A 26,204-nucleotide genomic window follows, 5' to 3' on the forward strand; every position below is an offset into this window, starting at 1 on the left:
TCAATTATTTACCTTTGATATTTGAACTTTTGGAATTACTGACTGCTCCTTTTAAATTATTTCCCATTGTTCATAATGGAAAGGAGGGGGACAAAAAGCCCACCAGAAATTATTCGAAAGGTCATAAATGTTATCTTGCCTTATGCTTTCAAAACAGGTTTATTAGCAAAGAAAACTTCCACATTGTCACCAACTGCATGAATGGCATTTCTCTGTGTTAGTATAAAAACCAAATCCCGAAAAGACAACCATGTCATGTAAAACATACAGGCGTCATCTGCTCAGCAATGACATGGGCCCTGCCACAACCTCCCCTTTGTCTTCAGTTTTCCATAATGGGGAAAAGTCACCCCCTACAAGGCAATTGATGCTTCCTTAGAAAAGCAGGAAAGAAGGTAAGTCTATTTCTTCTTAAAACAATGCATGCCGTGCTCCTCAGATCTTCCAGGATTTCCTCCCCCTCACCTCTAAGTATCACAGAATAAGAAAATGAACTTACCACCTTCAGGTGAGCAGACAGTAAATTAAAATGACTCAAAATGCTCAAATGCAGGCATGAGAAAGAGCTGTGTGACCAGTGTGCTGTACTAAGGAGTGTGCACACAGATGCCCCATAGCCCCTCACTATCTGTTGCCGTTTGGCTGTATGTCTCAGAGACTCTTCCATCATTTCAGTGGTAAAATAAGCCTTATGCTTTTATGGCACCTTAAATGAACAAGCCTGCTGCTAATAAGCAAACATTTCACAATGCAGGATTTTTATTTCCTATGGATCCAATGTGATATGGAAATGTTCTACCTTATGGAGCTTCGCATTTCTCCCAACTGGCAACACTTTACTTTACCTGAGTACAATGAACTCAACTGTCACCTGGCTTAACCTCCTCTCTCCTGAACAATCCCCCCCAAAACAAGCTGTCCCTACAGTTAGTTACAAATAAGGGCATGGAGCTCTCCTCTGGAATTGTACAAGTGGGATTCCAAAGGGCTGGGCTTGGGGATCCAGCCCCTGGCCTGGCCATTCAAAAGTCTAGGTGTTTTTGATGGAGGGCACAGCACAGGAGAGCAGAAGAAGGAGGGTACCTGGTAGGAGGCCCAAGGAGAAGCTCTGAAGCAGTGAAGGAGCACAGAACAGGTGTGCTTTATCAAGGCACACCTGTGCTGTCCATCACAGAATCCCCATTTATTTAGAATATGGAGGTCATGAAATGAAGAGTTGCTTGATGAATTCATTTCTCATCTACAAATGGCAAACGAATTAGTGGCTAAATAAGAAAGTGGGAGGCATTTACTGTTGGGGTGGGATAAAGTCAGTGGATTGGGAAAAATGAAATTTTCCCAGCCTTAGAGATTGCTTGTGTTGCTTTTAAGTTATGCAGCAAGAATAACATTCAGCAACTGAAAAGTACAATAACAAGGGCCTTGTACATGCTTCAAATCCTCCCTATCCAGACAGAAACAGCTCATTGAAAGGGTATCTTATAAGGTTTATACAGGGAGACCTGATAACACCTGAGGCTAGTTCCTAAGCACAACACATACAAGGAACCCAAACAAACCAAGTCTCTTCGCTGCCCAAGAAGAGCTAGTATTTTGCACGTGCCAGGTCCACTTACTGTTATTCTCTTCAACGCCAGTCTCTGTGAATTCTGGCTAACAGGACCTGAGAAGTGCTGTGTGAGGTGGCCTTTGTGAGATACGCATCTTCCAAATGTGTGGCATACACTGTAAACTACTATCTAGACCTTAGTATAGAAAATGAAATGACTTAAAAGTATAAGCTGGGCTTAAGAGGATAAAATCAGTCAGCATCTCTCGCAATTCAACCTTTCATAGCTCACCTGCTGGGAAATTCATTCTTCCTAACCGTGTTCCACAGCCGGAAGGTGAAGGACAGGACAAGTCAGAAGTGAAGAGAATCACAGGAAATGGGAAGAGACAAGATCAAAAAGAATGATCAGGGGGACGGGAAAAATATACGGTCCCAACATGCAGTCATTGGCATTGTTAGTAATGATAGATACCAGGCTGACAAGGCAAGATGTACACATTTTTAGATTAAATCTGAGTTTATAGAGAAGAATTCCAGAAGTTAAAAAAATGAGCTTATGATACATGCACACAGTCAAAAAAGATTTGTTAAGGGAAAAAAATCTTTCACACACATTGGTCAACCAGAAAACAGGGAGAAGAAAAACAAGATTACATCTATAAAACAGTTCTTTTTTTTTCATGCAGACAATAACAAACTGTTTTTAAGAGCTAAGGTTTGTAAAATACCATTCAATTATTTGAAGCAGCATCCATCAAATTTTATAACAGTTCTCTAACAGCTTACATCTTTACCAGCTAGCTGCAGTAATAACATTTTATTTTTTCAGGCCAGGCATTTCAACTGTTCTTCACTCTCCATCCAGTCTTTCATATATATAGTTTTCAATGGCATGATTAAGTAGGAACCTTTTAAGTCCTCCCATCCTCCCATGTAGCCTGCTTTCTTGTACCTGGCTTTTTATAAAGGAGTAACTTCCTGTTTTACACTTGCCCTATTTACACCACAAGGCCCACTCTTTTCTTTATCTAGATTCTGAGTCTTACAACACAATGCTTCCCAAGCATTCAGGTTTCCTGCATGGTCTGACCTCGTCATAAAAAAAAGCAAAACAAAGAGGGTCAGGCAGCTGCCTGTGAATGAACAGCACAGCAGCTGCACTCAGTAAACGTGCAACATTGTTTCTCCATTGCGTAAAAGGAATATAATCACTACACTAAAAGTCTGCCATTGTACAGCTTTAAAGCTGATCATTTCTTAAAGATGCCTTAACAATGACCTTTCACTACTTGCTGGAAACAAAGACACCACACAAGGAGGTTGTCATACCTTTCTTGGACTTTCCTGCATTAAACGGAAGACAAAAGGACAAAGATTTCATTCATTCTAAAGCTTTCAAAGCAACAGTTCAAAGTTGTACAAAAACCAATAACCATTACAACTTTAAGAGCTCAGTTCCTGGGCTCTGTTTTCAACTCCACTCTCTGGGATCCTCTGCGCGATTCACGTTGTCGATTCCACGAAAGCAATGCCGACTGAAGGAAAGCTTATACTTACACCATGGTCCTTGACGTGTCCATTATGAATAAGCAGCAAAAAAATAGTTCATTTAAGTTAATTGTGTAAGTCAACAAAAATGGTATGATTATTAAATTTGAGTTAATGAACATGTATATGCTCGATCCATTTTTTTTTGAAACCATGGAATTTTACTTGTGCTTGCTGTTTTAATGAAGGCAACAGGTGAAACAATTCTAAATGAAATTATGACTCAACCCTCTGGGTCATACATGGTGGGCCACCAGTAGGGGCCAATTACACGGTCTGCGGCGGCCCTAAGAACTGCAGCCCCAACCCCTCCCCCTCTGGGTGGGGGGGCCCAGGGAGGCAGGCTGGCCTCACAAGACACATCACATCCAGTTGGACACACATGGCAGTTCTCTACTCCTTCAGAAGCTGTCTCTCCAGCACCACAGAAACTCTTTAAGGAACACCACTTTAGAGCTGCCGCCTTCTCAGGCACACAGAAGGCCTACCAAGGGAGAACCAGAGCAAAATGATCCAAGACAACAGATTTTACAGAGGGCACATCCCTAATGTGATCTCAGAGGATCAGCTCGGTGTGTGCATCTAGCATGCGAATTCCCGTTCTTTGAGGGGAAAACAGATTAAACTATAAAACTACAGATCAAACATCCGTTCAATTTTACCATATTCTCACAAGAGTCATCTTACACAATGATATTAACAGCTCTTGATTTTCACAAATCTACCCAGTTAGTATAAAGGTCTATTTTTTCTTACTCTCTAGTTTAAGAAAATATTTTCAACATCAAGTATGGTACTGGGGTCAGTCCACGCTTTGATGTCTTCTGCCAGTGGGAAAAACACATTTAAAAAGAAGTCTATAAATATTGCAGAAAAATGCTTCAATAAAAAATAGACTTGACCCACAAATGAACAGTGATAAATGACAGCCAAAATATACTCATTTATGTTTATTATTTATAAGACATAAGATCTATTTTAGCTCATTAAGAAATTATGGTAAAGAAAATGAGAGAGAAGTTCAATCAAATGTATTTAAATGTTAACATAAACATACCACACATCACCAACCTCTCTTATAACTACTATAGTTTCTGTTAACTCTTTTTTGCCTCTAGTAACTCTTAAATCACTTCTAATAAACACTGAAAACCTCATTCAAGTGATATATGTATATATAGAAAAGTTACATACATATATACGTACCTATAAATACACATGAGAATTTATATATATACATTAGGGTTTTTTCCTGGTAGAAGAATCAGTGATTATCCCGACACCGTCGGCAGAGAGGCCGACCAATCAGTACTGAATGGCAGCCTCCTCGGAGGGAAGGCTTTCCGTCCCACTAGTGCACAAACGCATCCGAGGGCCGAATGCCCGTCACTCTGCCCGCCTCCGCGTTTACATCCTAGCATGCCTCCATCCCTGCATTTCCCGCACTGTATTAAAATCACCTGTATGTGTCTTTCTCCCTCACTAGACTAGAAGCATTTCAAAGGAAAGGGTCACACCATAATGTGCATCCCTGGTCTCTGGCACCACACCTGTTCAGAAGTGAGGGCCAATACAAGTTGTTGACCTAAACAATGTGTTAACACAATAAATCTATATTTTCAACAAGAATCTCACAGTGGGAACTGCATTGCAGTGCTTTCTTCTAGCCCCACAAAGACTATTTGAGAACCTCATTACAAATGCATGCAATGCACTTTTACAAAGAAATGAAATATGCTGAGAATCAAAATCCACCTGAAACCTAACCACCACAAAGAATAAAGGTTCAAACTACACTAAAAGTCCCCAGGGCTTTCAGTCCTGGGCCATTAGTGCTCTATCTACTGTGTCAGCCCAATGAATCGGTAGCACGTAGGTGCTCACACAATGGCACCTGCCCAGTGGCATCANCTGCCCGCCTCCGCGTTTACATTCTAGCATGCCTCCATCCCTGCATTTACCGCATTGTATTAAAATCACCTGTATGTGTCTTTCTCCTTTACTAGACTAGAAGCATTTTAAAGGAAAGGGTCACACCATAATGTGCATCCCTGGTCTCTGGCACCACACCTGTTCAGAAGTGAGGGCCAATATAAGTTGTTGACCTAAACAATATGTTAACACAATAAATCTATATTTTCAACAAGAATCTCACAGTGGGAACTGCATTGCAGTGCTTTCTTCTAGCCCCACAAAGACTATTTGAGAACCTCATTACAAATGCATGCAATGCACTTTTATAAAGAAATGAAATATGCTGAGAATCAAAATCCACCTGAAACCCAACCACCACAAAGAATAAAGGTTCAAACTACACTAAAAGTCCCCAGGGCTTTCAGTCCTGGGCCATTAGTGCTCTATCTACTGTGTCAGTCCAATGAATCGGTAGCACGTAGGTGCTCACACAATGGCACCTGCCCAGTGGCATCAACACAGCGGCACAGCCACCAGCTGGGTGAGTGACTTGGGATCTTAGCGGTCATTCTTTTCTTTTTTCTATCAAGTGCAGAAGTTAGTACTTCTCTAGAGGCCTTTCTGGTTTGAGAATACTATTAAACTTATGCACACGAGTCATCTGCATATATAGGAAAAGTTACCTTTGTTCCACTTTAACAATATATGTATATGCACAGGGTAGGGGCAACAACAGGTTTACAGTTGTTCATATGGGAAATAATAATTACTAAATAATAATACAAGGATGAACTCTGTGTTTTGCGTGCTCAGAACCACAAACCTATGTTTGTCCCAACCAGTACACCCCTCTCACAAAGGGGACATGCTAAAACTGAGGACCTTGCTTGATGCCCTTTCCAACGAGCCTCAACCTTGTTCTCCTTCCCTCTGTCTCTGAAAAATTCTAAGGCTTAACCAAAGACGTCACACTTGCTTTTTAAGCTACCTACCTCTCAGCATCCTCCGAGACTCCGAGTCTTTGGTCACGGTCGCCAGCGAGGGAGGGAGCACGCTGCCACAGCTGTTGCTCTGTCCCAGGGGCACGTGGGCCTGTGAGAATGGGGGGCGGGGCAGAAACACTTTAAGTGACCTGAAGCTCAAACGGTCTTTCAGGACACAACAACATCCCTGATTCCGCAGCTCTTATCTAAGTGCAGGGGGAAGGGGAGGGAGGTCTTCCATCCCGTTTATGGACGCTCCACGGTAAAGGACAGTCACTGTTCCTCCCAAGGAGCTCCACGGAAGTCTCCACCTCACAGAGATTCTGCCAGCAGCAGCAATTCCAAAAGATGAAGAAAACACCTGTCTCCAAAACCCCCTTTGAAAACAACTCAAAGCTCTTCATGCATAAGGAGCAGAGGGCAGATGCAGGGCAGAATACATGCACAGCATGCACCAGAACATAGAAGACCTACCCTGTACCAAGCACACCAATTCCCATCCACCCCCAGCTATCTAGTAGCCTGAATGCTGGAGAAGACTATGAACTCCCCTAGTGGTTTCGGCATTCTCTTTAATAGCAAAATCCTTTATGTAAAATATACTTGGAACACCAATTTAGAAAATGGATTAACGTCACTCTGATAAAGGTCAAAGGGAGGGCCCCAAAGCCTGTCCCCCTCAGAACCTCCTTCTCACGTGCCTTCCTCCTCTTCCTGCAATGACCCCTCAGGCATGTCAGCAGAACATGAATGAGGTTTCAGGCGTCGGACCACATGGGTTCACATTCCAGCTTCGTGGCTGACCAGCTGAGGGCATTTGGCTAGTCACTTAGCTTCTTTATACCTCAGTTTATCCATATGTACGGCAGGGAGAACAATTAGTACTGAATAGTGTTGCTGGTTTTTAAAATGAGACAATCCACATAAAGTGCTTAGCCCAGTGTCAGGTTCGGAAATGGTGCTATTACTCCTGTAATCTAGAGCTTATATCTTCCGATTTCCAGACCTGGGACGCAGCCATGGGAGTCTGCCACATGAATGCCACCTGCCACTTGTGTGGTGATGGTAAAAAATTACCCCGGACCAGGTTCTTGGTCCCAGAGTGTACAATTCCAAATGTCTTCTGAATAAGAAAGAAAATGCAATTTTAGTCATAATGTCTGCCCAACAAGCAAACTCAAGGGTTTATTATCTAGCATTTTCTTTAAAGACCTTTGCACATCAATGAACACAATGACAAGAAGACTCCCTGAACGTGGAGCCCGTGGTTCTCCCCATGTCCTACCTTTGGGGCGGTGCTTCTCCCCAGAGTAGCATTGCTGAAATGTGGGGATACAGAAGGTGTGGTTTTCTTTCGAGGCAAAGTGTCACTCAGATAGAGTCCTTCTTTTTGCTGTTTTTTCCTCTCTTCCAGACTTCTAAAGTGCTTTAAATGCAAATGTAAAGCATTTGACTAATTGAAACAGGTCACAGAGGAAATTAAGAAGTATGCATTCACAAAGAAGTTTGGGAACTTCAACAGATTTTTTCCTTTAAATTCAACTTATGCTTGTGTTCTCTGAGAGACTTGGGCTAGCTCGCAGTTGGTAAGATACATGGGCACTGGGAGAATGTATTACTAAGCCCAGAAACAAAAGAAAATGATCTACCTTTCACTCCCATAATGAGTGCCTGCTGCCTTGGGGCCTCAGGACAACTTACAAATTATTATGATGGTCGCCACGTGGATGGCGGAACAGCCAGTAGACAAATCAAGTAAGCAGTGTCTCCCCTTGTATGGTCTGGACAGTGCTGTGTGGTGGCACAGAGCCCAGTGTGAGGAGGACAGGAAAAGGGAGGAGGATGAAGGTGAAGAGAAAGAGCGAGTAAACAGGGGAATTATTTCAACGTTGGAAGCATGTTTCAGACACATAAACACACTCCAAATGGACATAACGTTTGCACATAAGGCATTCTTCTAGGCTCCTCTTTTATTTTAAAAAGATCTTGGCCAAGAAGCCCCCATAGTCATTCTGAACATCAAAAAGTCCTCCTGTTGACTATTTCTTTTTTTTCAGACTCCCAAGGCAAAATTTTTGCCAACTCAAAATTTATGCAAATGTTTCTTGGCCTCTCAAAAGAAAAAATGCCTTCCATAGTAAAGTTATTTCCTAACTCAAGTTTCTTTAAGTTTGGTTATTTCCATACTAAGGTAGGGCTTTTGAAATAGGTAAAAATTAACGCAAATTTGAGTTACCAAAGTTTTTATTATCCTTCACACATGCCAATCGTGGAAAACATCTGCATTTTGACTTTAACATTATCGACTTATATTAGCTAATATTTATTAACCTGAAAATAGTGGGTATATATAGTCCTTTAACAAAAGGTAAGAGTTGTAAAGGCACCTTCAGAAGCATAAGGGCTGGGCATAGCACAGCAAGAGCTGCCTACTCTGGGGACTACTGTCTCCAGCTCCTTAGGATCTTCTGGAGCCAAATTCACATAGGGATTGAATGATCATTGAGAGGATGCTCAAAACAGATTTTTTTGAATACCCAAGCATGAATATGCACTAACTGTAGTAAAAGGAGGGCAACATCAAGAATAATAAACCATTTTTAAAAAACCTGGTCAGTATAAACTGCTGTTCTAGGGACTGAAAGCATGACTTTCGGGGTGACCATGGACAAGCTACCTGCACTGAGCCTCAGTTCCCTAAATGGCAACGTGGAGTGAAGTTCACTTCACAGGATTGTCAGAAGGCAGGAGATTTTATCTGTAAAATGTTGAGCAAATTTTGACACATGGCAAGGGAAGGATGTCTATTATCATGATTTAAATAATGTGTAAAAAATTTGTGTTGACACAAATTTTTATACCATGGATTTTGTGGCAGTAATTATTACTATCTTGAAAAATATCTGAGATAAGTTGTAGTATTTTGATGGAATGGAAACTGAAGTACAAGCATGTAAAACTAGCTCAAACATATCAAGTTAGGAGCAGACAGCTAAGCTCTCACACTTTCTATCACCCCCAGTACCCTTAGAACCTGCTAAGTGTCCTTTAACGAGGAAATCAGCAAAGGAGGATGCATCTTGCCTTTTTTAAAGAACTTCTTTGGAAAAGCTGAAGAAAAGATCCCCAGACTCAGAACATCAGTTGCTAATTACCTGTTGCTCCTGCTGTGGCTGCCTTCTGTGTTTCTTAGCTGGTAGAGGAGGAGGAGTGTCATTTAAAGGGAAAGGATGGACAGATGGAGTCGAGGCTTCAGGCCAAGGGGCTGATGGAGGTTGAGTGACAGGATGAGGAGAAAGGGTAGAAGGAAACATAAATCCGGGACAGACAGGTGATCTTTGCTTTATAGGAAAAAGAAAAAGTATACAGGTGTCCATATAAAATGAAAGGATAATGACAAAGAAATGAAATCAATAATCTGATTTTTCTCTTTTCTTCTATTTTAATCAAGAAATCACAAATGACGGGCTGTCTCTTTCCACTCAGCATCTTGTTAAAACCCCAACCTACAAGCAACTTAGATCAGTAGAAGGTATTTTCATTTACTATTACTTGCCCTTTTCCAGCTATTTTAAAAAGGTCCATACTGCAAAACATAATAGGAAAAAAAATCAAACCGGAAAGGTGACTCAATCCAACAATTTCAGAAAGACTTGATTTTTAAGAAAACTATCATGTAGAGTACTTAGACGTAGAGTTTATTTTTTTAACTTATTTCAGTAGTCCACTCTGTACCATGTATTTCATGGTTTCTAGGACTAGAATTGGGAGAGCAGCGCCCCCAATTTTTCAAACGCAACATCACTTTGACCCTCTGATCAACCAGACAATATATTTGTAACAAATGGCCTCATTTCCGGTTACCCGGGGTTAATTCCCGACATGAAGAAAGCAGTGGATGATGGAATGTCATGCCAACACACCTCTTTATTTTGTGGCTGGCTCACCAGGACAGCGGTGGCAGGCCCAGCGGCAGCAGCAGCAGCGTCAGCAGGGAACTGAGTGGAAGGGGATAGATTCGTGGAATTGCCACATGGCTCATTAATTTCATTTACACTGATATAGCCCTGAAAGGAGGAATTTAGAAGTCAAACACAAAGGAAGCAAAAGCTGAGGCATGCGAGAGTATTAATGCTCTAATAAAATGGAGTTAGCGTAGAGCGGCAGGGCCAGATATCTGTGGTACGATCAAGTGTTTCATCAGGCAACCATCAGCAATCAAAATGGGTTTACAGTGCCTAGTCATTAAAAATGGTATTCGAAACATTAAAAATAATTTTTTCCTGGTGAAATCAAGAAGACTATATCAGAAATAACCTAACACCTTCAATTTTAAAATATCGAGAAGTATCAGCATTCATTCTGTTGACTGAACGAGGTTGTCACTACACAGCATTAAAATAATCAAAATAATCACACACACAAATCTGAGACATAAAATTGACAATGTAATCACTCTTTCTCTAATTCAAGAGCCTTTTCCACAAATCTCTCTTTTTAGATTTTTTGTTTTTCTGCTTCCCAACATTTTAATTAAAGTGTGAGTGAAAGGGGCTGAGGACAATTGGTCTTGGCTCTAAGATATTTATAAAGCAGTAATTTATTTGTAATGGAATCCAGCTTTTAGGCATCTGAATTAAATGAGAATAAAAACGACAGTGTCCTCCAATGAGCTTTCCGGAGCGAGACAAATGAAGGCACACACACACACACACACACACACACACCCTCCCCCCCCTCCCTAAAGTGGAGCTGAAACTTGAGGGTGCTCCAATTCAGGGCAGCTTCCCCAATGCCCAACGCTAACTCCGGGAGAGAGAATTTCCAGTTACTTTAAATTCGATGATTCAGTTTTGGGTTCAGCATAGAGAAAATATCCATGAATCAAAATGCATCATCTTCAAAACTCCTGAATTTATGTTTGAGGAAATGGCATTTGTAAATTTTCATGAAAAGCAATTGTACAAACCAATGATTTTACCACATCAATAAAACAGCATGAAAAAAGAATAAAGAGTATAAAATAATATCTCTTTCAAAAGCAAAACTGTTAAATTTAACAAGTAGGGTCTTCCATTAGCCCATCAATCCTTCCTAAAAATGGCTCTGAGAAAGGCAAGATGTCATTATGCTGATGAGACAAAAATTCCAGGCTGGAAAGTAAGGCTTTTACTTAGAATAATTTATAATTATGACAAAGTGGAGAAAGCTGGAATTGATTGTTTATAAATTGGAGGTACCAGAGTGCAACGAGGAGCAAACAGAACCAGGTGTCTTAAGTGCGGCCAGCCCAGCCGGCATTGCTGGCCCGCTTCAAGGAATGGGTCGGCTACAGAGAGAGGCCCACCATGGAGACCAAGAGAATCCAGCCTCGGCTCCCAGACACAGATGGTGGTGACCACAGTGACAAAGAAGATGAACAGCCTCACGTGGTGGTTTTAAAAAGGGGAGACCTGTCAGCTCAGGAAGTCATGAAAATGAAAGCAGAAATAAAGGCCACCAAAGCAGTTGAAGAACGAGCTTCAGTTGATGGAAGAATCATGCATTAAAACCAGTCAAGTGTTCCCCAGATGAAAGATACTCAGGTTCAACAGCAGGCTCAAAAGAGAAAAACACAAATGAAGATGAAATAAATAAGCAGAACTCAGTTAAAAAGAACTCACCAAAGCAAATAAAAAATGGTAGCCTCCCCTGTTTTGATAGTGAAGATGACAATAAGTGTAAACATTTTGGACTTAGTCTTTAGGAGCATATGGGTTGTTTTTAAAAATAATATTATTTTCTTATAAAGGTAATACAAGTGCATTAAATGCAGCCCTGGCTGGTGTAGCTCAGTGGATTGAGTATGGGCCTGTGAACCAAAGGATCTTGGTTCGATTCCCAGTCAGGGCACATGCCTGGGTTGCAGGCCAGTTCCCAGCAGGGGACACACGAGAGGCAACCATACATTGATATTTCTCTCCCTCTCTCCTTCCCTTCCCCTCTAAAGATAAATAAAAATCTTTAAAAATTTTTTTAAAAAATTTAGAAAATGCAAAGAATATTTAAGAAGATAAAAACTGTCTATCAATACTCCTTTGACTTGAAATGCTAACTCTGTAGACATTAACTAGTACAGTATAATACTTTGTTAATTCCCATCTGGGGTGTATATATATACAAAGAATGCAATGGATACTATGTAAAGATTTATAAGATTAAATTGAAGAAAGGGAGCAAACAACTGGGTTATCAAACTTCATTTCTTCTTTGATAACAACAAATCAGAATGAAGAGTAGCAACTCTGGGTGATTCTTTTACTCAGTTGATTGTAGAATGTTTCAAAATCAAGATTTCATTCCTTATATGAGTCACAGACCATACAACCCAATTAATTACTGCAAAAATGTATGCTGTTTATCAAAAGTGGCACTTGTTTAAAAGAGGTAGAAATTTATCACTCCTTAAAAAAACAAAGAAAGAAAAAATAAGAGAGAGAGAGAGAGAGTCAGAAAGAAAGAAATACAGAAAGGAAGAGAGACAATCAAACATCTTGTGAGCCAAGGCAGTTTGGCCCATGAAAGAGAACACACAGAGACTCAACAAACAGGAGAGCCATGGACACGCAAAAATAATCAAAAAGCCAAATGGCCTTTTCACACCAGGAAGTCTGCAGAGAAAAAGAAGAACTCATTAATTGAAATTTAGTAGAAGAATTTTATTCTTCTACTAAACCCTGATGCCTGTTTAACTCATTTAGATGCCATAAGCCCCTCAAACTCAATGCGTCCAGAGTCAAACGCTCTTAAACCAATTCTTACCCCAGTGCCCCCAGTCTCAGGGAAAGGTATTCACTATCCACCTCATTATCTGAGCCAGGATAATGGCATCACCCCTGACGCCTGTAATTTACTTCATCTCCACCCATTCTATCAACAAGAACTGTCAACTCTGGTTCCAAGATATAGCTTCACCCTTGCGAATCCTCTCCGTCTCCATGCCACTGCTCGGATGCCAGCCACCAGCAGCTCTAGCCAACACTATTGCAGTCACTGCCACACTGGTTTCCTGGCAACTCCTCCTCCTTTTCATAATCCCAGTAGAGCTGCCCAGAGTGATCTTTAACAAATGGACCTCAAATAACGTCACCTCCAAGCTTAAACCCACTCCAGGGCTTCACATCCACATAAAGTAAACCATGTGTCTCGAACATGACTCAAAGCCAGACCTCTGCCCACCTGACTGACATTATCTTATCCCGCTACACTGCATTCACTGCCACCTGTGGTCCACAGAATCCGCCAGTTCCGTTTTCTCAGTAATGGGAGATAAACCATTAAACCTAATGTTCTGATAAAGCTTTTATAGAAATATTTCACAAAATGCCTCTGAGGTACACAGTAGCACAGTTACTATGTGATGAACACTGACTTTACATGCCTACACGCACAAAAAAATTATTTCTGTGTAGGAATCTTTAACTCTGATGTTTTTTCAAAGCAGTTTATAAATAAAGGGGTTGTTATTATACCAATTTTTATGCAGAACAAGTTTTTCTTTAGCTTTTTGAAAAAAATAAATATAAAGGAAATATTTCCCAGTCAAGGTCATAGTCTTCCAAATTTGTTAAAATAGTCTACCATTGTAGTATAGCTCTAGAAAAAGATACTAGGGAGAGAGGGGTGACGGTGGCTGGGGGAAAATGCATGTTTGGGATAAAGAGTGTGTATAGCTTAATGTCAATAGGATTTCCCAATGTAGATGGGAAAATAGAAGAAATGACATTGTGAGAAAAGAAAGAAACCAGACTACCTTCTCAAATGTAAAGGGACATATTAATGTTTTAGAAGATGTAGAAGAAACGGTGAAACTGGGTGAAAGTAAAGTAAAACAAAGGTGAAACTGGGAAAAGAAAATGCAGGGAGAAAAGAGACTCACTGAGAATTGAAGACTAATCTTGGTATGGGTCCTAAATTCCTTGAAACTCCAAGTGAACCCACCATATCACTGTAAAGCAAAGTACACACCACACACACACACGCACACACACAGGGCCTTCACATTAGACACAAAGATAATCCTTTAATCCCCAAAGCCTAAATAATGACAGGCAGGAGAGCCATCCACACAAGGAGTGCTTTCCAGAGTAATTTAGGTTAATGTTTTGTCTAGTCAGCTAATCGTGTAAAACTGAGGCACATCTGTTGATGTCTGAGGTGGTCTGAGCAGACATGTACAATCACAACTTACCTCTTTCAGCACATTTGCATTGACAGGAAACCCTTTCCCCCCAGAGAGGCTGGAGTATTTCTTTTCCAAATTACAAAGATTTTCCTTTTCCTGAAGGAACACAAAATCCATTAAATTTAGTCAACTTTGGATTTCCCTGATGACTAACGATGTTGAATACTTTTTCATGTGACTTAATAACTCCTTATATATATATTTTGTGAAATGTTTGTATTCAAATCTTTTGCCTGCTTTTATAAATATTTATTGAATGTTTATATAATATTACTGAGTCATAGACATTTTTAATTATTCTGGATAAAAGCTGTTTGTCATTTCCTTTAAAAAATGTTTCCCTACCCCAAGGCTGTGAAGGAGGACCCGCACTCCTATAATTTCTTCTGGAAACTTCCTCACTTCAATTGTTAAGTTTAGGTCTATGATTTCTCTCAAGTTAGCTTACATATATGGTGTGAGAATGGATGGTGTTAAGGTTCTGCTCTTTTCTTGCTTGCCCAGCTGATCAAGTTGACCATTAGTTGGAGAGACTTTTCTCTCTCCACTAGACTGACAGTCTTGGAGCCTTTGTCAAAAATTAATAGACAGTGTATGTGCAGGCTACTTATAGACTCCCTGTGTGCTTCCATCGATCTCTATGTCTAACACCCTTTGCATTTTCGTACACAGATAATTCTCATTTTCTGTGTACTTAACATTCTATTATGTTGCCATGAACCCTGAATTAGTGAACATTGACCCTTGTTCCTAGAGGAATGACAGCATTGGGTGTCTGCGAGCTTCTGGTCATATTTTCAGCAACTGATTAGTCAGTACATAACTTTATGTGTGTCTCTGTTTAAAGATAGCTTATTCTAATATATATTGTAGACTCATTAACTTGGAACCCACAGCCAGCAGCACAACAACTGATGTCTGAACGAAGCCTACCTAACACACGTATTTTCTCCATGAAGGACATCATAGCCTTTTTGTACTTAGGAACGTTAGATAGATCTTTAGCATCATGCTTGCAAGCCATTCCCCATGGCAAAAACACCACCAAAAACCCACAAAACTGTGAAAGCATGGCACTAAATAGTCCACCAAAAGGACACTTGTTTATAGTATGAGAGCTGAGCAAGAAGGCAGAAGGTTGCCTTGCTCAACCTCAGCAAGGAATGTGCTTGTCCAGTGACTCAAAATTTTCCCTGCTCTGTGCATGTCCATGAATGACTGAGTGACAGCTTTTACTTTGGGGGTTACAAATAAATTTTAGTGAGGCAGTAAATTCACGAATACAGATTCCACAATTGCTGAGGAGCAGCTAGGTTTTAGCAACAACCTGTCAGTCTCAACAGAATGTCTGTTGGGATTTTTATTGAGATTGAGATGCATCTATAGATCAATTAGAGAAAATTAAAATCTTAATACTTATGGACCACAGTTTTTACAATAGAATTACATTTTATATATTTTAATAGGAAAACGGTATTTCTGTGACGGTGCTTACCCATTTTAAAAAAATTTATTCCTAAGAAACTTTTTTCTTTTTGCTAAAATTTCAGAAACTGCTTAAATACTACACAGTACACTACATAATTCAATCTGTACCTCTGACTACCATGTGGAAGGGTAACATGGTGGTGGGGAGGCTAATGGCACTAAAGCAGGGTTCTTTCCTGGAGCAAGAGACGGGAGTGGAGAACTCGGCTCCATTCACAGGTTTGTAGGTACCACAGGAGCGAGAGGAGAGGAGCTGCTGTTGATCGGTGTGGGCTACAGAGGCACCTTGACTGAACTCCTAATTCTATATAAAAGACCAATTTTTCTCTCTTCTCACACCAAAAATTGATAAAATGGGAAGACTCCTGTTATACTTCTTCTCGGGGGGATCATGGTACAGCCTCATACTTTAATGCATCATTGTGGATTTGTATTTTTTTTTCTGCACACCAGTCTGAGTCCAACTCATATTATGATCTCAAGTGTCACGTTCGTAGGCCTGGCCTGCATGCAAGGCTCTGTCGGGAGACTAGTCCCACCACCTTTAACTTTGGTGCCTTATTCCTGAAAGTAGACCACGGCCATTTCAGGAGATTCCTGCGGTTTGGGCAGAGGAATTCCTTTCCATGTATGTAGTTGCTTTAGGTGCTAGGATGTGAAGACGGTCTCTTTGTGAGAATGACCTTGCCACCCACATGCGGGTGTCTACCTCACTGATTAAATTAAACCAAATCCAAGGTGGCATTTGCTAGGAAGACCTCCACAGAAGGAATTGGAGTTCAAAACACCAGAGCAGCTGAGTCAAAATGTTTGACAGCCATAAAAGCAGAACATGTTCTACTTATTTTAAAAAATATGATTTCTTTAAAAATCATAAAATCAGAAAACAGATTTTGATACTGTGAAAACAGATTTTCACAGTATCAGGATTTTGATACTGTGAAAAAAACAGAAAGAAACTATCATTGCTTATTTTCTGAATTATAGTTAGTCATTCTCAGAACATCAGTACCTATTAATGTGGAGGATTAAATAAAAACATATATTAAAAAGTCTTCTTTAAATTATAATCTACTGTGCACTGTTAAAAGGTACTTGATTTGAACAAAATGACTTTCCCCAAATTAAAACCTGTGTTTTATTGCAGCCAGCTCTGAAAAGGAAATACTTACTCTTTGCAGCATCATTATTAAATTATTCTTTTCTTTCACAAAGTGGTCTTGTTCTCTCTGAGCCTGCTGGACAATGTGATTGGCTTGTTTTTTCAACGCAGAAATTTTTTCCTGTAGGAAAAAAAGATAATCATAGAAAAGATACATGTAAGATAGTTAAAGGTTTGCCAGTCTGTTCTGGAAGCGGGAGAAAAGGTGTTCACAGCTGGAACAACAGTGAACATGTCTTCACTGCTGGCTGGCAGTGATTACCACTCAGAGACAGTTTCTTTGACCTGCCAAGCTCATGGATTTTCCTTACCCAAGGCCAACACAGTTCAAGTGATTTAAAACCTATTTTTAGAACCCAGAAGTCAACAGGAAATCTTGTTTTAGTCTTTAAATGAATTTTTGACATCGTCTGGGGAGACGCCTCATTGGAAAAACAAGAGAATTTTCTTATTTAAACTGAGAGCTTAAGAAGACACCTTCTCCATCTTTCTTTCCCTCAGTTTTATGGGATTAGGTCCAGAGCACTGGGGTGTGATTCTAAATTCTGGGCTGGGCAGAGACAGCAGTGTGCATGGCATTCCACGGGGCTCTTTCTAAGGGTGACACGCTGTCAGCCAGCTTCGAGAACTATTGAGCAACGGGCAGAGACAATTTCCAAACAGAATTTGGTCATACATTTATTCTGTATTTAGTGACGATGATTGCAAAAGGAAGTAATTTAGAAAAAATATCTAAATTTCTCGTTTTTCACTGCCTTGGTTTTGACATAAAAGAAAAAATTAGATGACTGTGACATGTATATTTATCTAGTTTGAAGCATTTAAGGCATTTGGCATATAAATGGCAAGCTCCATAATTGTCACATGTGATATGTAATTAAATATACGAAAATATTCAGATGTAAAGATGGGTACATTGACAAAGATTATTGTCACATGGTGAGGGGCATATTATGATTTTTGCATTGAATGACGCCTGGCAAAAATACCTTTCTAGTAACAATGTTCCGTTGATATTCAGCCACTTCACGCAAGAGCTGTTGGGTCAGGTTCTCCTTTTCCTCGTCTAGACGGCTCTCGTGCTCAAGCTGCTGGAACTCCAGGTCCTCAAAGTGTTTGCTCTCAACATCCAACAGGTCAGCATCCTTTGGAGAAAAGCAAATGAAAACACGACATACCAGAATGGCTGCGGCCTTTCTAATGTGGACAAGAATTATTAAAAGCAAATACTCCAAAATGCTTTTTGAATTACAACATTGAACAGGGTAAGAATATGGTGATCAACTCCTTTGGAATTAACCTCCAGTGCAGGGATTGTTATTTGAATTGAAAGGGACTGGAGTGCAGGAGGTGGGGGACGCATTTGTTTCACCATTGATCTCAGACTGCTCTGTGGATATGAAAATTCTTGTTTTAAAGTCTACTAGGTGACTTTAAAATGGATCACAAAGCATACAAAGAATTCAGTAAATAACCTAAACATTATCTGCAGACCAAAGGTGGGACATAGTCTTTCGAGAAAATTATTATTTTCCCACAAATTTTCAAATAAAATGAGAGTTTAGTATAAAAGCTGTTGACTGTAAGAAAGAAGTTGGCATTCATAACAGATCAGAGGTGCCTTGGAGGGAAAGATGTGCCCCAAGGGCAAGCAACACGATCCACTAAGATGTGAAAATATTAGAGCTTCTTTACATTTCATTTTAGTTTTCTCTTTCTTCCATAACTTATTCTTTATTGATCATTATATTACAGTTGTCCCAATTTTTCACCCTTCGTCCCCCTTCACGAAGAACACACTTCCTCTGGCAATCCCCCTCCTTTGTTCATGGCCATGAGTCATGCAAACAAGTTCTTTGGCTTTTCTATTTCTTATACTTGCTCTTAACACCCCCCTGCCTAGTCTGTAACTACCAGTTTGTATTGCTTTATCCCTTCACCTTTTCCCCCATTCTCCCAGAGCTCCCCTCCAATGCGTGACCATCCCAATGTTCTCCATACGTATGATTCTATTTCTGTTCCACTTGTTTGCTTAGTTTGTTTTTAAATTCAGTTGTTGATAACTGTGTATTTACTGTCATTTTAGTTTTCATTTGCTTTAGTTAATAGTTTTGATCTTTTTCTTAAATAAGTTCCTTTAACATTTCATATAATAATGGTATGGCGATGATGAATTCCTTTAGCTTTACCTTTTCTTGGGAAGCACGTTATCTACGCTTACATTCTAAATGATAGCTTTGCTGGGTAGAGTGATGTATAGGTTGTAGGTCTTGCTTTTCATCACTTTGAATACTTCTTGCCAGTCCTTTCTAGCCTGCAAAGTTTCTTTTGAGAAATCAACTTACAGTCTTATGGGCACTCCTTTTTAGGTAACTCTCTGCTTTCTCTTACAGCTTTAAAGATTCTCTTTATCTTTAACCTTTGGCATTTTCATTATGATGTGTCTTAGTGTAGATCTCTTTACATACATCTTGTTTGAGCCTCTCTGTGCTTCCTGGACTTGGATGTTTATTTCCTTCACCAAATTAGGGAAGTTTTCTTTATTTTTTTTTCAAATAGGTTTCCAATTTCTTGCTCTTTCTCATCTTTGCTGGTACCCCTATGATGCAAATGTTGGAATATTTGAAGTTGTACCAGGGAATTCTTATCCTCAAGTTTTGGGGTTCTTTTTTCTTCTTGCTGTGCTAAATGGATGTCTTTTTCTTCCTGATGTTTCAAATCATTGATTTAATTCTTGGCTTCATCCACTCTACTGTTGATTCCTGTACATTTTCCTTATTTCAATTAGTGTAACCTTCATTTGTGCCCACGTCTTTTTTATGCTGTTGAAGTACCCACTGAGTTCCCTGAGCATCCTTATAACCAGTGTTTCTAAGGATGAACACTGAACTCCGCATCAGATAAGATTGCTTATCTCCATTTTGTTTAGTTCTTTTTCTGGAGTTTTGATCTCTTCTTTTATTTGGTCCATATTTTTTGTTTCCTTATTTTGACAACCTCACTGTGGGTTTTTTTCTATATATTAGGCGGGGTTTCTTTGACTCCGTGCCTTGGTAGCATAGCCTATTGTAGCAGGTTTCCTGTAGGGTCCAGTGGCTTGGCTTCCTCTATCCCCCAAGATGGGTGTGCCCTCCATATGGGCTGAGGACTGCCTCCTCTTGTAGATGAGTCTTGATTGCTCTCAACAGGTCAATGGGAGGGATTGACCCAGGCCAGAGAGCTGGTAGGACTTTCTGTGACCCCTGTATAGCCCTACTGTGGCTTATGGAGGTGGTTGGGTGGTGCTTTGCCATGGTTTATAACTGTCCACTGGGTGTGCAGGCTCTGGGGTTTCCTGGGTGGTGCAGGAAACCCCAGAGCCTTGGAGCTGACCAAGGTCAGCCTCCACCTGTGTTCTGTCATGGGTTCCTTGGCATGAGCTATAAAATGATCTACAGATAGCTGCTGCTAATGCTGGGCCTGGGGCCACTCAGAGAGAGGTAGGGGGGCTGCGCTCAGCTATTGCGTGTTTGAGCAGATTAAGGAAGGCCTGAAGCCTGTGCCTAGCCCAGCGCTTCCTATGGAAAAGCCACTGTTACCAGCTCAGGTGTGCCCATAAGTTGGATGGGACAGACCCTTATGTAACAGTCAGGGCAGGGCTTACCGTGTGAGCCAGGTTGACGGGGATTCAGATATGGTGCTGCCACACTGTAGCTGTGTGGTGGGGAGGGCTCAGAAAAGGTTTAGCAGCCACTGTCTGCAGTTCCATGTGGCAGGAAGCTGTCCCCCAGCTCTTGCCCTGATGCCAGATGATTCACTTCCTCCTGCTATGCCACCATTCCCTTTCAAGGTGCCTCCCCAGTGCTGGAGCTCAGAGGGAGTCAGTCTGAGTAAGTCCACATGTGGTGTGAGGCCCTTTAAGAGGAGCCACCTGCGAGTCCTGTAGTTTCTTCCACTGACCCACCCCCTACAGATTTTTATAGCCAGAAGTTATGGGGAGTTATCTTCCTGGCACTAGAATCCTGGGTTGGGTGGTCTGATGTGGGTCTGGGACCGCTCACTCCTGAGGTATCCCTCTGTTTTATATCCATCACATGTGGGGTTGGGACCAGACTGTTCTGTGTCTCCATGTCTCTGACCCTTTGTCACTTCTACACATCTGGATGAATGTGGTTTGTTTAATTCCTCAGTTGTCAGACTTTCATATAGCTTAATTTTCTGATGGTTCCAAGTGATATTTCTTCTGTAGTTTAGCTATAATTTTGCTGTGGTTGTGTGAGGAGGTAGGTGAGCAACATTTACCTACACCTCCATTTTTCCCAGAAGTCTTCTTCCATAATTTCTAAACAAATGTATTGCAATGGACATCTGTAGAATAGTACATGTACATTATTTAAAATAAATATACATTTTTGAGTATGCATTAATATATATGCTCTATATAATACATATAGAGATGCGTGCTTGCATAATTTTATTGAAGGTAAATGTAATAGAAATATTTGGAGACTGGGGTTCTTAAACCAGGTTTCTGTAAATCCCTTAAAATTGATTAAAAACCTTTTTAGTGGAAAGAACAGAACAACAGTTTTCATCAAGCACAAAGAGTGACTCAAAATATTACATATCACTACTTTGTGGATAATGCTAGGGCAGTTAAGAAAGATTAAAATCATAAAAATCAGATGGTCTAGAACAGGCATTCTCCAATGTATGAAATGTTTCAGGAAAAGGATGATCTGTGCAAAGCTGGTTCATGTTGTGTGAATTATTCTCCAATCTGCTTTATTAAAAAAACACCTGCCCTCTTACTTTTGGAAACTTTGACAGAGCTCTAATTGTGGTATACATAGATTTTTAAAAAATATATAATTTATAAATAAGCTGTGGCCAAAAGGAAGAGCTAGCTGAACTACATGGCTTGCAATTCTACATGAGTAGAAGAGGCAGGACATATATTTTCAATCAAAACATCAAGCAGATTTAGAAAAATAAACATATGATAAATTAGATCTGTATCAGCATTTAGCTCCATTCACCTGGTTTTTATGTAAGTGATGAAAAATTAAAATTTTTAATCAAATAGAATGTATTTGTCGTATGAAATGAATGTTATTCTGGGAATGACTCATGGAAGAGATATTAGCAACCATTTAACCATGTAGTTAAAACCAACACTATAGCAACGAGGTTATTACATCAACACAGACCATGCGTTCTCAAAGCTTGAGAGCAGGAAAAACAATTTGAAAAATTTATCATTTAAAACTTTTTTACATTTTAATTGGCCAAACAAAATGTGGTTTTGATTTCAAGTTATTGTCTGACATTTCAAATTTCTCAGACATTTATTTCATGCTTACAATTTCTAAAAAAACTAAAAAATTCAGACCAAATCTAGTCCCTACCAAAGGAGTTAAGAGATAACTCAAGTATTATCTCTCAAAAACAAAATACCTGCAGTCTTGAAGCAGTGTTAGATGATATATTTATTCCTACAGGCATGTACACTCATTTTTAAGCTCTCGCCATTAAGCTTGGTTTGTGTCTCGAAGTTATTGAGATAAATTGAATAAACTCCCTTTTTTAGTTTATAAAAAATCTACATTCAAAGTGATAGATGGCTCATAATACATACACTACACTAGTCAGCCCCCCACTCCACATCTGGTTAACATGCAACATGTTATTTTAACCACATGAAGGTCACAGAGTCACTTATTTGTAATAAATGTTTAAGCTACTGCATGAAAATAATAGCACACTAGGAAGGAAATTTGAAAACTAAAGCTAAACTCAATACTCGGATTCCACAAGTGTAATCAACTGATCAAGTTATCTAAACTATTGAATTGTATGTACGTAAACTTAAACTGTGAAAGAAAAACAACTTGGGGGAGACTTTGGAAAGATATTAGATAATAAGAATTCAGGAGATGGAATTTGGGGGCCGGAGGTTTCACTGAGCACAGAGTAATATATGCAGGTAGCTCAAAGTCAAGTGTATGATAAGCAGAATGAAAATTTGAGCCCCACGTCATTACTAAAGGAACATTACAAACCTCTATCAGCTGGCAAGCTTAAAGACCAGGTGTGAAAAGCTATAAAACAGCTCAGTAAAGAAAATTTAATGCAAATTCCTTTTTTCTTTCCCATAACTTTTTTGAGAATTTATATAGCAGAGTTTACACGCAAATCTTGATGTTTCTATGCTTACAGAAATAAGAGAACAGATGTGTAATGCCAGGAGGAATCAGAGCACTGATCTAACAGCTCCAGACCAACTCTGAAAACACATTTTAATGGGCCTCGGGGTTTGTTAACATCCTCCATCTTGTGCTACAGTCAAACGCTTCAACCGCACACTTTTGCAGTTTGGGAAGATGATGGTACAAGGGTCCATTCAGTAGAAATTCCTCATTTTATATATGAGGATGTTGAGGCCCACGGAGGCTGAATGAGTTGTGTGAGATTAAATTATAAGCTGATTGTATCGTCAGTGAGAACAAAGGTTTCCTAATCATAGATATCACTGAATAATTTTTTTTAAATCAAGAGACTGAAATCAACCAGAAAGCTGAGTAAAAATATCAAAAGCACAAGAAGAATGTTTTTGCCAGGTGTTGCCTGCATTTAATAGTGGAGCTTATCCTGGCAAATGAGGGACTCATTTAACTTCAGCTTTCCTTTCCATGCTACTCCTACCCCAGAGAACAATTTGATGAAACAACATGAGATGTAAACTGTATTGTGACTCTTAAAGCAATGATTTAGAGGTAGAAGCCCAGTCATTAACCCACAGTGCTGACACACCAAGTCATTTTACAATTTCACCTTAAGTGTCTGAGACAATCTACAGTTTAGGAAAACAATGTTCTCCCTACCCCTTTATTTTGTGTAACTTGCCTCATAATAAAGTTTGTTGTAGTAAAACCAACTTCACTGAATCGAGTTAAAATAAATGCCTTGGGGAAACTTTGTAGCAAAGTGGTATTCTGAAGTGTCTTAATCTGAGGGGAAATAAGTTGTGATAACATAGGAAGTTCCTAGTATGAATGGGATTCCAATGAAATAAGTGAACTTTTTACCGATTAAACCAAGGGATTGGAGAAGAGTTACTCTGGTCATCATTCCTGAAAAATAAAATTAGTAGACTTCATAATATCAAGTGAACAGAAGCTACCACAAGGCAGTTTCTGTCTCCTAAGAAAAGGGGTTTTATGCTGAGAAGATTACCCTTGGAGAGGAAGAGATAGAAGTCTTTGCCTTCAGTTAGTGGAACAGACTGTCTGCATCATTTTCTTTCCTCCTTTATAGTCAAATCCTTAGAACATATACAAATTTATGAGTCATATCTTCTAGAAGCTAGATAAAGCAAACAGCAATTACATCGGCCTGAGTTCAGGTTATTAACAGAACCTACCGATTTTTACTTGAAGCAATGTTTATAAAGAATACAAAAATTGACTGCGTAACTAAAGAAAGGAAAGAAAACATATACCTATGCTGCTGACTCAAAATAAAGGATTGCAACTGTGTAAAACTTTAGTAATCAGGAGAGCGAATGACATTAAACAACTATAAATGCCAGTTTCCCAATCTCTTTTGTGAACTGGCATAAACACAAACGAATGAGAAACTAAAATAATTTTACAAACACTATTCTTTTCCTAGTCATTTTGCCACAAGATTTTCAGAGAACAGTGACACTGAGGAATGAGAAGTTTCCTCTTCCCACAGCAAATGTAGCTTTGGTCGTCTTTATTAAGATGCTCTCAACCTCTGTAATATATTGAAAAGTTTTAACTAATTTTTCATAACCTACTGATACTCAAGGCATCAAATATTTTTGTATTAAAGGTCATCTGAAACACTTTCACGGGTGGGCTATCTTAACTTATTTTTCCACTTGGCACAAACATAATGACATGAGTGAAACTAGCCTTCTTTCCTACCCATGTGGAATCATAAACGGTCAGTCACTCAGGACCAACTACTATTATGTGACTCCTTTAAAAGTCTAAGAGTGTCTCCCAGGGTCACAATTTATTTGGGCTGCTATTCAGAGGAGGCAGAGCTGTTGTCTATGAAACCATGAGTGGCCTCGCCAGGAACTGTGAAACCACCCATGTAGGAAGTCTTAGTTTCAGAACGTGTGCATGTTAGACACTGCCAGCATCAGGATCAGCAAACAACCTGACAAAGTTCAACCAGAAGGTCTTCACTGCTCTAAGCTCTTAAAAGTCGTGAACATCCTATGAGAAGATGTTGAGGGCATTGGCACTGCCCTGCATCTTGGATGTCTGACTGTTGTGTTTGCACTAGTAAGTTCAATGTCACTAAGAAGCAGAAAGAAAAAGAAACACAATACAATACAATAAGCAGGGGTGGGGAACAAATCAGAGAATAGGACAGTTTTTGGACAAGAGTATAACATCAAGCTAAAAAGAAAACATTCAAGGGCAAACAGTACTCACGATGCAGCAGAGAGTGGGGCGAAGATGTCAGCTGATGGAATGCTACAGTCTTGGTGACTGTTACATGTCAGGGATCGCTCTCTGATTACAAAGGATGACTCCAGAAATGTTTTTGCATTTATCAGTGAGGAGAGAGATTCTAACAAGGAATTCTTTAACTGATTAGCATGAAATAATACACACTGTCAGCATGCATATTCTATTTACAAAGTATCTAATGATCAGAACTTAAGCAAATTTATGGTATGTGAAGAAGGAAGTCAGAGGTAAGTGGAATTTAATTGAAAAAAAAAAGCAAAAAAACAACTGACACATTCCTGTTTGCTACTGACCCTCTTCAGTTGTTGCTGTAACTGTTCTCTCATGGACTCAGGACAATTGTCCAGCTGCGTCTTCTGCTCGGAGTAAAGCTCCTGAAGCCTCTCTAGTTTTTCCCTTTCAGCATCAAGCTTTACCTTCTCCTGAAGTTCAGAAATCAGAAAATAGAAGAATAGAAATTACCTTCATACCTAAGCAGACATTAGTGCACATTTCCCGGGGACCACACAAACAAGTATACACAAACACTCGATATCCTATGAACATAGAAACATAGGTTAGTGACTAGGATAAGGGGTGTAAATGGAAGCGAAGACAAGGGACCGAGTTTCTGTATTCTCAAAACACAACCTACTTCCTTGAGCACTGGCGTTGACCTCCACCCCGCCTTCCTTCCTTCCCTATTTCCTGCCACTGTGTTTCAAAAGCCAGGGAAGCAATGGTAGTTGGTTGATGGTCAACCAAGAACAAAAGAAATGCCAACCACATCCCTATGGTGGCCCTGCAGAGTCACTGGGCAGAGAACCAGATAATGAAAAGCAGACATGTGCCTCAAGTA

At 39.8% G+C, this 26,204-nt stretch overlaps 1 protein-coding gene and 1 pseudogene across 11 annotated transcripts in view; one reads left to right on the forward strand and one right to left on the reverse strand.

Moving 5' to 3' along the window:
* Positions 1-26,204, reverse strand: part of PHLDB2 (pleckstrin homology like domain family B member 2) — a 241,536-nt gene that overhangs the window by 28,689 nt on the left and 186,643 nt on the right. For 6 of the 11 annotated variants that reach the window (XM_037055380.1, XM_037055361.1, XM_037055424.1 and 3 more), the window contains 8 exons: positions 25,660-25,788; positions 17,861-18,016; positions 16,882-16,992; positions 14,228-14,317; positions 9,921-10,064; positions 9,153-9,338; positions 7,283-7,423; positions 6,007-6,106 (listed from right to left, as the gene is read on the reverse strand). In XM_037055380.1, the coding sequence (XP_036911275.1) occupies positions 6,007-6,106; positions 7,283-7,423; positions 9,153-9,338; positions 9,921-10,064; positions 14,228-14,317; positions 16,882-16,992; positions 17,861-18,016; positions 25,660-25,788 (1,057 nt within the window). The remainder of the gene's footprint in view (positions 1-6,006; positions 6,107-7,282; positions 7,424-9,152; positions 9,339-9,920; positions 10,065-14,227; positions 14,318-16,881; positions 16,993-17,860; positions 18,017-25,659; positions 25,789-26,204) is intronic. The other 5 variants (XM_037055407.1, XM_037055417.1, XM_037055429.1 and 2 more) reach the window with 5 other exon arrangements.
* Positions 11,098-11,743, forward strand: LOC118993846 (uncharacterized protein KIAA1143 homolog; annotated as a pseudogene).

Source organism: Sturnira hondurensis, unplaced genomic scaffold (genome assembly GCF_014824575.4).
Source record: "Sturnira hondurensis isolate 20B ecotype Veracruz unplaced genomic scaffold, ASM1482457v3 Scaffold0000880, whole genome shotgun sequence".
In the NCBI taxonomy this organism is placed as follows: domain Eukaryota; kingdom Metazoa; phylum Chordata; class Mammalia; order Chiroptera; family Phyllostomidae; genus Sturnira; species Sturnira hondurensis.